This window comes from Meleagris gallopavo, chromosome 11 (genome assembly GCF_000146605.3).
Source record: "Meleagris gallopavo isolate NT-WF06-2002-E0010 breed Aviagen turkey brand Nicholas breeding stock chromosome 11, Turkey_5.1, whole genome shotgun sequence".
NCBI classification, from domain to species: Eukaryota; Metazoa; Chordata; class Aves; order Galliformes; family Phasianidae; genus Meleagris; species Meleagris gallopavo.
In genome coordinates, this window is record NC_015021.2 from 15,647,523 (window position 1) to 15,659,805 (window position 12,283).

General features: G+C 39.9%; 1 protein-coding gene across 10 annotated transcripts in view; it reads left to right on the plus strand.

Annotated features, from left to right (window-relative positions):
* The window catches only part of MCF2L2 (MCF.2 cell line derived transforming sequence-like 2), a 148,340-nt gene extending 136,248 nt beyond the window's left edge, over nt 1-12,092 (plus strand). For 5 of the 10 annotated variants that reach the window (XM_031555171.1, XM_010716846.3, XM_031555170.1 and 2 more), the window contains 7 exons: nt 463-552; nt 2,425-2,496; nt 4,075-4,161; nt 5,726-5,844; nt 6,409-6,521; nt 7,245-7,348; nt 8,319-12,090. In XM_031555171.1, coding sequence (XP_031411031.1) covers nt 463-552; nt 2,425-2,496; nt 4,075-4,161; nt 5,726-5,844; nt 6,409-6,521; nt 7,245-7,348; nt 8,319-8,419 — 686 coding nt within the window. In that variant the 3' untranslated portion in view covers nt 8,420-12,090. Of the gene's footprint in view, nt 1-462; nt 553-2,424; nt 2,497-4,074; nt 4,162-5,725; nt 5,845-6,408; nt 6,522-7,244; nt 7,349-8,318 lie in introns of all 10 variants that reach the window. The other 5 variants (XM_010716853.3, XM_031555176.1, XM_031555172.1 and 2 more) reach the window with 5 other exon arrangements.
* The last annotated feature ends 191 nt before the right edge of the window (nt 12,093-12,283 follow it).

The following is a 12,283-nucleotide window of genomic DNA, read 5'->3' on the forward strand; positions in this document are numbered from 1 at the left end:
GTTCCATCAGCTGCTCCTCATAGGGCCTGTGCTCCATAATGTGATCTCTAAACCATTTGTGTTTGTTTTTCAGTGTATTTCAGGTCAGTCATCACAGAACAAGCAGTTCAGTGTCTCTAAATAATCCCAGCCTCATCTGTAGACACACACACCATTCTAACTATCATGCTCATCTCTCTGTTTTTTGTACCTATACTTAGACTAGCTAAAATATTAGTTGGCATAAGTCTCCTTTCTGCAGTATTAAGATTTATGCAATTGGAATTGCTTCGAAAATATATTTCTGTAAATTATTTTCTATACTTTTCACTTTGTAGAGAGTGTCCTTCCTGGCTGTTCTAGGGAGCAAGCTACCTTTTATTTACCCTTTCCCAGCTGCTGCTTTGCTTTGCACATCTTTTACCCTCAGTGCTTATTAACCTTATTAATCCTGCCCTGCATTGCATCTGTCTATTCTCCCAGATCCAGAATCTAAGGAAAGAGAAGTTGCCCGTCGCTTTTCCCTAGCCTCCTCCATCAGCACCACAGTTAATGCATCTGCTGTGACCAAAGGTACCGTCATGCTGCTTGCTTAGCTACCCTTCTCCCTTCCTGCTGACTAACAAATTTACTGCCAAATGCTGTTCTCAGAGTGATTTCATCAAGCTCAGCTTTTATAAATGCATGAGGTTTCAGCAGAAGAGTTAGAACAAGTATAACACCCGCAGGAATGCAGGCCAAGGTAGTTGAATGTGTATCAAGGTTTCTCAGCTTCAAAAACTGATACTAGTTTTCATGGAAGCCAAATTCTTGGCTGTTATAGGGTTTGTTTTCCAGCTTCTCCCTGGATTTGGGTTAACTGAAATTCGACAGAATTTTCTCCCATTTCCTTAAAACTGCTTAGGGTTGTTGCTATCAACAAGAAAGGATCTCCTCTTTGAGCAGCAGTCAGATACGAAAGCTTGAAATTAAGACAAAAAGTGAGTAGCAATCAGTGCCAGTTTAAAACATATCAACCATAATTGCAGTTATCATTAGAAATAATGTTTGCAAGGAAAATTTCAGAAGTGCATAAGCAAGGTAGGTGCCCAGAATGCACTGACCTCCATGCAGTTGCTGTGGGGACTTAAGAAAATTTTATTTTTGAGCTCTTCTACTGAGAAAAAGCACGTTTACCAAATTTACTTCAAGTCATCGCACTAGTGCCTATATTTAATCTCAGGAGCAACCCATACATCTGGGCAAGCTGGTTGTGCTGAAAATCAGCAGGGTTTTAGACATTTATGCCTACATGTTGGAACTGCTTTTGAAAACAGAACATATGGTCAAATTCTGGTTATGTTGGGGTTTAACACTGTCTGGAATGAAATGAAGGAATTGATTTGCAAGTTTCAGATTTTCAGGGTGTTTCACAAGCCAAAATAGAAGGAAAGATGGCTGAACTCATTTGTGTAAAAGTTTTCACTATTTAGTTGTCAGGAGGCAGGTGGCACAGTGCCTGATGTAGAGCATTCCAAATATTTGTGAAGGCTCTGAACCATATCCTTGACTGTAGAATGAAGCGACAGGTATCTGAAATGATCTGCTTTCAGTGTCATCATGGAGTGTATAATCAGAGGAAGGATGTAATATCACCTCTACATACAAATATTTATTTGCCAACTTCTTTAGGTGATAATACTTCAGCATTTCCACATGGAAATTACAGGCATGGCTCAGGAGAAGAAATTAATGAAGTTCAAACTTGTATGGTTCTGTCCACCATGAGACTGTTCGAATTTTCTTGGGATGCTGAGAAAACTACTTTTGTACTGATTTCAAAAGCTAGAAAACAAAATCAGCGCTCTCCAATTAAGTTTTTTATTTACAGCATCTGCTTTAAGTAAATATTTTAGGTGTTGAAGGAACCGGAGCCTGAGTTTTGTCTAAGCATTAGCCAAATGCAGGTCTAGATAGGGTACTTGGGTCGACTCACTCAAGCCTACTGCATACTGTTGTGTGCTGATCCTCATGGCAGTGGCTCAGCTCTGTCACATCACAAGTCCTCTGCATATGTAGTAAGGACAGAGGAGAGGCACTGCATGTGGAGCTGTGAAGAATGTCCTGTGGAACAGAAGTGCTGGCTCTTGTCAGCTCTTCCCTGCCATCCTCGTGTGTAGGAGGCTGTGAATCTGCCTGCATTAGTGCCATCTCCTGGACACGTGGGAGAGAAACCATCTCTGAATCTGTTTGGAAGCAGACACATTTATTATGTCTTTTGCAAAAATAGGTCTGTTTCCTATTCACATCGAAGAAGTATTTGTCTTCACCACTTAGAACTTAAGGGATAGTCATTTTTCTGGGTGATGTGGAAAGTATTACACAGGTTGTGGTTGCAGGTAATGGGAAAGCAAGTTTCTATTTTGACAGTGTTTACAGCCTTGTGACTCTGCAAACTTCACACAGGTCCCCTTGTTCCTGCAGTTAAAGTCAAGAGACATGAAATAAAGAGTGACCCAACTCCCCTGGGGTTTGAAGGTATGAGTATTTCCATCCTGCATGAAAACCTGTTCAGCAGTTTTTTTATATCATTCACTGAATTCACATCTCATCGCTGTCAGTGGATGACACTGGAGCCCATGCAGGCAATAGGGGTTTGGTGTCAGTTTATCTGTTGAACTGTGATAAATCAAATTTTTCATCTTTTTTCTTGTATCCTGCACTAATGCTATGTTTATCAACTTTCACCTAGGGTTGGACTTAAATTAAAACCCTGATTCACTGCCTGTTTTGGTAAATAGACCATGATCTGGATCTAGATTTTCTGCCTGGTTTCTACCTCACCTCATGGACGCGAGGAGAGCTCAGGCAGCAGCAGGGAGCTAAGGCATTACTCTTCACCTTCACCTGCAGTCTGGCCACTTGCATTCCTCTTCCCTTGTTAGGATCTACACCTAATAAGAGAAGCAGGAGCCACATGCATGAAGGTCACAAAAGAGGCTAGGCTGCATTGATAACCATTTAAGGTGCAGTGTTTCATTTCAGTCAAGCAGAATTTCTACCTATTTTGTTGCAGCAGGTTCATCAATTACTGTTTTATAAGCAATACTAAAACGTTAAACTGGGAAGTGATTTCACAACCACTGAAAGATCACCAGCTTCCATTGCCAGTGTTTCCCTTTACACAAGGATTTGCCAGAGTGCACTGCCATGTGAGGCAGAAGCAGTCAGGTACCCCTGTTGCAAAAGAGGGAGAAGAGAGACGTAAGCTGAGGAATCCTTATGATTGTGTTGCTCTGCACAAAACCCAGGCAAGTAGCCAGGTCAGCCATGGCAACATACCAAAACTATCTCCTATATTTATAGCTTTCTAATAGATATAACATCCTCATTATAGATATAGATATTTCTCATCTCAGCATACCATGGGGCTGCAGAGGCTGGAGGTATTTCAGGGTGTAACTTCAGAGCTGAATTGACCTTCCTTGGGTAAAGAACACTGTCATACTGCACAACATTCCTTGCCAAACTGAGTTGATTTAAGTGGGAGACAGTGAACATTGTTGTCCCTTCATCAGAAGAAATCACTGCTGTTGCTAGAACTCTGACAGAGTTAATGATGTGAAAGATATTATTTACTTGGATAAAAACTTCCCCCACAAAATCGCATTAATCAAGAGTGATATCATTCATTTCTCACTGAGAAGGACCCTCCCTGGTCTGTTTTTATTGCTGTGTGGATGGGTGTCAAAACCATACACCATCACCTACAGAATGATCTGAAAACCTGCAAGCAAAGTATGTTAAAAATGAGGAAGCTGTAGTGAAATAGAGCACTGCACTGTTCACCTAGCAGCTGCTTTCATTAACGTCAGTATTTGATTCATTTGGCTGCTCTCTGTCATTCTCAGGCATAACGGTTTTGCTGTGAGATACCGCTGTGTTTTCACTCATTTGTGCTCATTAAATGACTCTTCTCTTTATAACTGTTGGATCCCCATCCACCTGTTTGTATAAGAGACAACCAGTTGCAGCTGTGATACACAAACACACTTTGTACTGGTTGCCTGGTCATTATTTCACCTTTAAGACAAAAAACTGTACTTCCTGCCACAGATGCTTTTGAGAACACCATACTGGCCCAGACTAAATGTAGCACTGGTTCTACCACAAGACCCGTACCTAGATCTGCTTCACAGACAGGTAAACATCATTAAAACATTTATCATCATCTCAGCCTGAGAGTGTAATATCACTTTAGGACAATAATTATTCTCTTTACCTAAAAGGGATTTCTCTCTTATGATGAGTATAATTTCCCTTGAAAGCAGTGAAAGAATGAGCTTGGATCACTAGCAGTTATAGAAACGTTCCAGAATCAGGTTTCCTGTTGCTCAGGCATAGTTGACAATAATTATTTGAATTTATATCATAGTGCTCAGAATTTGATCTGTGTTATTTTATAGCTTGAATGAAGTACGCAAAGGTTATGTAGGCTATTCCTCAGTCTCTGAACTGTAATTAGCAATTTTTATGGAAAAGTGATGCAAGTACTTGTAAGGAATCCTTGCTGCTTATGTTTCTGCCTCAGATGCTTCCTTTGAATGACAATGTCAAAAGATCACTGAAACTTTATGTAAGTGAGAAGAGAGATGACTTTTTTATTTTGCTGTTTGTAGCCCAACCTGTGAGTTCAAACACAAATTGCTACAGCAGTTTAAAGCTAATTAGCTACAACACATTCTTGTACATTCATACAGTTTGTTGTATTTTGCTGATGTGATTCTACTGATTCAGGGTCCAGTTGTAAATGCTGCATGGTCTGTAACTGAAACTGTCTCTTTCATCAACCCAGGACATGAGTGCCACTTCAGGGGCTAGTTTACAGCTTGAAAAGCATCACCTGGATGACACCACCATACCTGTAGGGTTAAAACTGTGGATGCTGGTTGGGTGGAGAAGGTCACTGTCACTCTTATAACAGAATTGCAGTGGTCAGGGCAGCTGCAGTCCCTAGGAACATGAGGAAGGAGAAAGGGCTGTGGAGCTGCATGGCCACGTTGCACAGGCAATGCCTGTAGCAGAGAGGACGTGCACGGAGAGGAATTAAATTATTACATTTTTTTTTATATTCTTAGGTAAACAATAAATAATTTTATTTTTAAGTAAATGTCTCTTAAATGTAAATAATAAGCTACCACCAAAGGCCTGGTTGTCTTTGAACCTAGTTTTTATTCTGTCCCTTCCCTGCATTTCCAGTCTGCTCCAGAGCATAGTCTTGTAGGTTGCTCAGGTGGTGACATTACCTTGAGGTGTGTTGGAGATAAGAAGTCAACCAAAATTCAGTGGCTTTGGACATCAGTTTTTACATAAACACATAGAGATGAGCTAGAAGCTGAATGAACATAGCTTTCTGAAAATTGTATTGGCAAAGTCATGATTTGCTACAGCACTTGCTCTGCAGAAATATTCCTGGCCCTTGTTTTTTGTACCTCATGAACTGAAGAGATTTAGAGACACTGAACAGACAAGGTATTGATGCACATACACATACACAGTCTGCCCTCCTGCAAATGAAAGCAAGCAGAAAGAGAATAATACTGCAAAAAGTGTATGGCAAAATCAGGGAATGAGCTGTAAAATGGTGTGAGCAATTCACTAAATGAAATAGCGGGAAGTGAACCTGCGACATTTATTTTTTACAAGACTGAGTCTGAAAGATGGTAGTGGCCAATAGCTAACTCTTTTTGTGTTCTCTTTTTCAAAGGTTGGCCCAGTAGGCAAATGCCATCTCTAGACACGTTTGAAGATTTCGAAGCCATTCCTTCCAGCATGGATGAACTCTCCAACTCTTCAGACATGGAGGAAGAAACCAATCCTAACAATGTAATTCCTTTTTCAAAATGCCCTTTCCCACTGCAGCTTTCTCCCTTTCTCCTCTCTAAAGATTGGGATTCATCCTGCAAAGATTTGGCTCATATCTGCCTTAAATCCATGGGAAGACAGGAAATGTGAGTTCGATCTGGAGCATTAGGGGATTATCTCAAGAATATTTATTGATCGGTATCAGGACCATTAACAGCCACCCTTACTTGTAAGATGTAGCTTTATCTTTATAGGTGTTAGAAAAGTGAGAGAAAACATTAAAAAACACTGAGCCTTTTAAAAGTACAGTTTCAGACTTTTTCTGGTAATATAAGTTGATGCGATGAACCCAGTTTCTATATCAAAATAATGTCTTGTTGATTAATTCTAAATCCTAAATGCTTATCACAGTTCTGAGTTTCAATAATGGTTATCCTGAGCATGATAAGCATAATAAAAGGAGACACAAATTACCTGGAGGAGAAATCTCTGTCATCTTGAAACGCATGATTCAGTATTTAACCAAACTCTCTCGCAGTGTTCTTTTCTCCATAATGACTGCATTTCTGATTTCATTCATTTTAGGGGACCAATCTTTTTCGAGTAGAAGGCAGTTTTGACAGCTGTTTCCCAGATTCTCTTACACTTGAGGATGGAGATCTAGTACAGTTTGTGCAGGAAGGAGAAAATGGGCAATGGTGAGTACAACAGGGAGATGTAATTTAGCAGGTAGAACATGTACAACCTCCTGGAAAAGACAGAAACATTCAGAAGAACATCAAAGCATCTTCAAAATCTATTTGAATGCACTCAAGCCATTGACCATAATGTGCAAGAAGCAGCGGGGAGCAGGAACATAGATGCAGCTTGGTTTAATTCTGCCAATTAGCTTTCCTCCTAAGTGTTTATGACGTCATGTTTGAGAGGACAGGAGTTTGCATGAAGGAAAACAGAAGGATTTTGACACCTAGCCCAGAAGGACGGCTGTCAAAGATAGCACCCTCCCATAGGATACATCAGTAAAATCTCTATGCCTTTCACCAAGCTACAGCAGTGAACCAGAGTGTGTATTTTAGACACAAAGATTTAGATGTAAGACTATACTCAGAGATTATTAATAAAGTAGAATTAATCTGGCCACCTTGAGCTTACATACTTTTTCTAAAATTCATATTTAAAAGTTATTATTCTCTCTGTTTGATAAGTAAGTGTTTGGAGCAGACCTGGCAGGGTGCCTAAATTCACTTTCCATGGGAAATTTGGAGGAAGAAGATCTGATCTCCTTGAAGTGATGTTGCAGTCAGACCCCCAACTCACAAGTGGCCTGCAACTAGGAAATAGCTGTCCACCATACCTTTCTAAGAAACACAGCTCTGGAAAGAGAATGTAGGAAAATGCACTGACTGTTCTCTGAATTCCAGGTTAGTGAAGAAATTGGTCTCGGAGAAAAGTGAGTGGGTTCCTTCCAGTATATTGCAGCCAGCAGAGGGGGACACTAACAACATAATTAAGAACAGTAATGCAGGTAAGAGAGTAGATGTTTAAAACTGTGTTGTTGTTTTGGGGTGAGTTTTTTTGTTGTTGTTGTCTCAAAAATGATGTGATAATGGACTTTCTGTGTCAAGTGCTTGGTCTGAGGGCAGGCTCTGGTGACAACACTGAGCTGGCTTGAAATTTGGTGACTTAACACCGTTAGTGTCTGGATTTAGATCAGCATCAAGGCTGTTGTTCTGGTGTGGGTTTGAAAATGTTAGAATCTCACAAACCATTCATTCTTTTGTGGTATTTCACTGCTGCCTCCAAATGCTGGAGGAAAGGCTGCACTGGTGAGCTCACCCAAACCAGCACTAAAAGTCACTCCTTCTTCAGCCTTTGCTCTGATCTATAATAAACAAGTTGCACTGGAAAAGCTAAATATCAGCAGTTCTGCAGATCAAAGATTTAAAATTTTAGATAAACTATTGCCCATTCATAAACACAATTTACCAAAACTTGCTCTAGTTTTCTGCTAGTAAAGAAAAAAGCAAAATCTGGCACAGCCATTCCCTGGGGACCTTGGGGACCTGTGAGAGAGAGCTACTAGCATTTTACTACAAAGTACTGGTTTTCTTTTCGTTCTGGTTGTTCGGTTGGTTGGGGGTTTTTTTGGTCAGTTTGTTAAAATGGATAAAATCTTTTTTTGTGATTTTAAGGGAGTTCCTCCACTTCAACAGTGGATCAGTTCTGTCTGTCTGCAGCCTCGGTGCCTTAACTGTGGCTCTGATTTCTTTCACACATCTGATGCTTTACAAGAAAACCAAGCCCACACAAATGTCAGTTAATTACTTGCCAAAAGAGCCTTCTTTGCCTTCAGTGAAGGAAAGAGGAGAACAGTAGATGTGATTCTTTTATTTATTTTTTATTTTATTTCAGGCTTTTAACAATCAGTCTCAAGATTGTAGATGGGAATTCCTTTAGACGTTTTGTAGTGACCATGCCCATGTCCTCCTTTTCAGACATATACAACGATTCCTGCAGCATGGCTTCGGTTGAGTCGGACACCAAGGAGAGTGAGGTGGCTAAAAGCTTCCCAGCAGAACAGAGGGCTGGCAGCTGAATGGCAGGACAAGCCTTCCTCAGGACCCTTTCCATCTCTTTGTTTATTTTGGGTTGACGCTCAATCAAAGTTGCCTTTCTCACAAGCTCTGAGCTTCATAATTCTCTGAAACTTCATTAACATGGACAGATGAGAGGAAAAACAAACTTGAGAGGAACACTAAACATCCAGACAACATCAAGAACCATCTTCAGTATTACAGGAGAAAAATGCTTCTTGCATTGTTTATCAAACTGTTTCAGGAGATGTGGCCTAAATTAGGTCGACAGCAGAGCTGAAGAGTTACTATGCACGCACCTTTTGGCAACTTTCCTTGAACACCGAGTTACTGCAGAGGGACACATACATGGTTTTGAGTTCTTGCTCTACCGTGGGTCACTTGGAGGTTTTTCCATTTGCTTGCCTCAGTAGCTGTGCCTTCCCCACCCTCCTTAATTACAGCTAATAGATCACAAATGTGCCCCTTTTGCTGATGGTCATCACCAAAACTGTCACACTTTAGATTGGATGTAGAAAGGAAACTTCTGACTTGGACCATCAGAGAGGATTCATGCAGGAATGGCACCGTGAACAACCTGTTGCATTCAGCATTAGTTTGAGATAATGCAGGTGGCGACGTGATATAAGGTGGAGATGCAGTTCTTAGCCAAGAGGCAAAGACATTGTGACAGCTACTGTGACACAGAACGTATTTAAGTCTTTTTACAACATAAGTCATTCCTCTGCACCCTCTGCAGTCTGTGGTTGCTGGTTCACAATCCTTTGCGTTTGGTGCCGAGGATTCAAATGAATGCCATTTAATGTCATATGTTTGAGTAGACTGCATGCTTTCTTTTTGTGCTGGGCTATGGAGTAGATACATTTCATTCCCCATATGGAATATATTTAAGCATCACAAATAGTGAGCATTAGGTGCTCCAATGAGTGGGTAAAGTGTTGTTGTTAAATACTTATTTCCAGGACGTTTGGTTATAGGACTGTACCAAATCTCTGCCACATAAGGATGTAATGTACTATATGAAGTGATTACAGATTTTATTATTCCTTTACAAGCCATTAGCTCATTTAGAGCAGCTGTTAAGGCATGAAAGCATTTTGATGGTAATTGGATCTTAGGTCTCACAAAAGCTGCTAGTACTTTAGTTAAGATTAGTATTGACAAAGGGTTGCAAACCAGTAAAGATCACACAGGAATAAGTGACCCTAGGAGCTCAAGAATTGGTGACTGGCTTTTACTGTTAAAGATTTTCTGTTTAACCCTAAGAGTAGTGATGCTCTATGTAAATAATAAAACAGACAAAAGCACTAAAAATGGAGATGAAGCAAAACCAAAAATCACTCCTTAGCAAAATAGTAAGAGTCTGCAACATTTGTTATCCTCTTTGCAGGGATGTGAACATTTTTCTTTGTGTTTCAGTGAAGGCTGGTATTGCAAATATCTTAGTCTGTGAGTCAGGATAGCTGTGAAGCAAGTAAATAGTCCCATTCAAGAAAAAGCCTTGAAGTAAGTAGATAAAGGTTTATTCAGATTATTATTATTTGCCTGTGAAGGATTACTAGTTAATTATTAGTTGCACTGTGGTAGTGAATTCCCATGAATAATGTTCTTCTGACCCTCAATATCTAAACTCTGTGGTTTCTAATGGTTTTTATTCATGACAAAAGGATTTGAGAGTTCTGTACCTTTTTCAAAGCTAATTTTGTCCTACAGAGATAAGAGCTTGTACATTTTGTGCTGGTCATTTATCTTAAAAATGACCTGTAGGCTCCCAGGAACATTACTTCTTTTAAAGTCTGCTGAAGTTATGAGCACCTTGAGGGAAGAACTGATTCCTTTCAGTCCCCCCCCAAGGAAATGTGCAGTGATACATATATATATACATAATTTTATTTTTTTGTAGTGCAATCATTTAATCCTCTCCATAAAATGACTTCATTTTTGTTTCTATATTACTTTCAGTATTTTTTGCACGGCCTGCTAACAGTGTTCCTGTCTACCCTTGCCCTAAGCACAGGAGAGGAAAGGGGAAGGGAGCTTTGATTGCACATTAAGTAAGTATAGTAAGATTTTTGTTGTGAGCGAGAGAGAGAGATGGGGAAGGGTTACCCTGTGTATGTGAAACTGCCAAAACTAGTATTTGTGACATTACGCACTCATGGAAAGACCCCAACTTGCACTTTGGAGTTTCAAGTGAAGAAATCTCATTCTAATGGTAAATAGCAGTGGGAATTCTTTGTTTGAACTGGAGATGGAAAATCAGGTATTGTGAATCCTCATCCTACCTCTGCTGTGTGCAGACTGACAGTGAGATATTCCTATAGCCCTGGTATCTCAGTATCTTTGAGTAAAATGGGAGATACTGAATTTCCCTCATATCCAATTATGATGCTGAACTCTAGTATGGATTCAAAAACTAAACAAAAAACTAAAGACCCTTCAGAGGAAAGCAAAGCATTCACCCCCATATCCCCCTGTGCCCTACAAGAGTGTCAGTGGTGGCATCCTATGGAGTAGTCTGGAGCTGAAGCAGGGAAGAGCTACAAAGGTGTCTCGTGTCTCTCAGCACACTGACTCTCTGCAAAGGTATGGGCTGAGTTATTACAATTCTCATTCCTACTTTGCATTTGAATTATTATTTTTTTTCCAAAATTTCACATTTTTTCCTGTTTGACCAAAGGTTAAGTCACTCCTGCACTATGAATGTCCTGAGCATGACTAGTAACTGCTTGCCCCGTGGCTGTATGCAGCACGTGAGATTTTCAGCAACTTCACATCCTTGACAGTATTCCTCCTGCTGATTTGGGTATAATTGGGCAATGGACTCCTTCATTACTGGAGGTAGTGACAAATTGGTATACATGCAATCACCGTGATGTCAATCAAGGCCAGAAAGTAACCAGGCTTGATCCTCCCCTTCTTTCACTGCCTAACACCACTGAATGGAGTATCAGTCCAATGGTTGTTGTCTGGGCCATAAGTGGCTGCAGCCCAACCTTGTCTGGACATTGGCTTATGTTGCCAGTCACAACAAAGCTGTGCGTGTGGTCTTATATTCTGTTTGTGTACGTAATGAAAAGCCATTCTTTTATCCATTGTTTTCTTAAGTCTCTGAGATTACAAGCAGGATTGAGTATGAAAAAGGCCTTGTTTTTCCTTTCCAAAAATACTCAAAGCCTGATTTCTAATATATGTGTTATTAGAAATATTTAAGAATAAGGAGAAAAAAAAGAGAGCCAAATTCAATGTTTCTTCTTGCAGCTAGAGCTGAAATAGCTGCCAAGATTTCCTCTCCCCAGCTAAGAATTGGTACAGTTTGTTTCTTACATATTTTCCATTGTGTTGATAATGATGTATTTGTATATTGTGGCTGATGAGAGATAATCAGACAGGGAAAGAGCACAGAATTACCTGTTCTTTTTTCCAGTCAAGATGAATGTATGAAATTATTACAAGAAAAAAAGTGTGCAAATGAGCTTTCTGTAATTCTGACCTGTGTAAAACCACACTTTGTTTGAAATTTATAAAAACTATAACTAGTACAAAACATTGTGGTTGATGTCTCTGTATGAAGCAACAAGTCAAATGAGATTTCTTTCTATTCAGAAGAAATGAGTATCAGTAAGGTCCCATCAACACACCTGACAAAAAAAAACCAACAACAACTGAACTTTGTGTGAATCATAAAAAAAAATTGTTTTAAATTTTCCTAGCCTCTCTCTCTTATTCATGTTCCTGAATTTTTGGGACTGTTAGGAGAGTGCAAAGATTTACCAAGACAGGTCAGAGTTGTGCATGCTGATGTTCGGGGTCATGAGGCAAGGAATAGGATGATTTTATTGCAAATATCCTCACAATATCTTCAT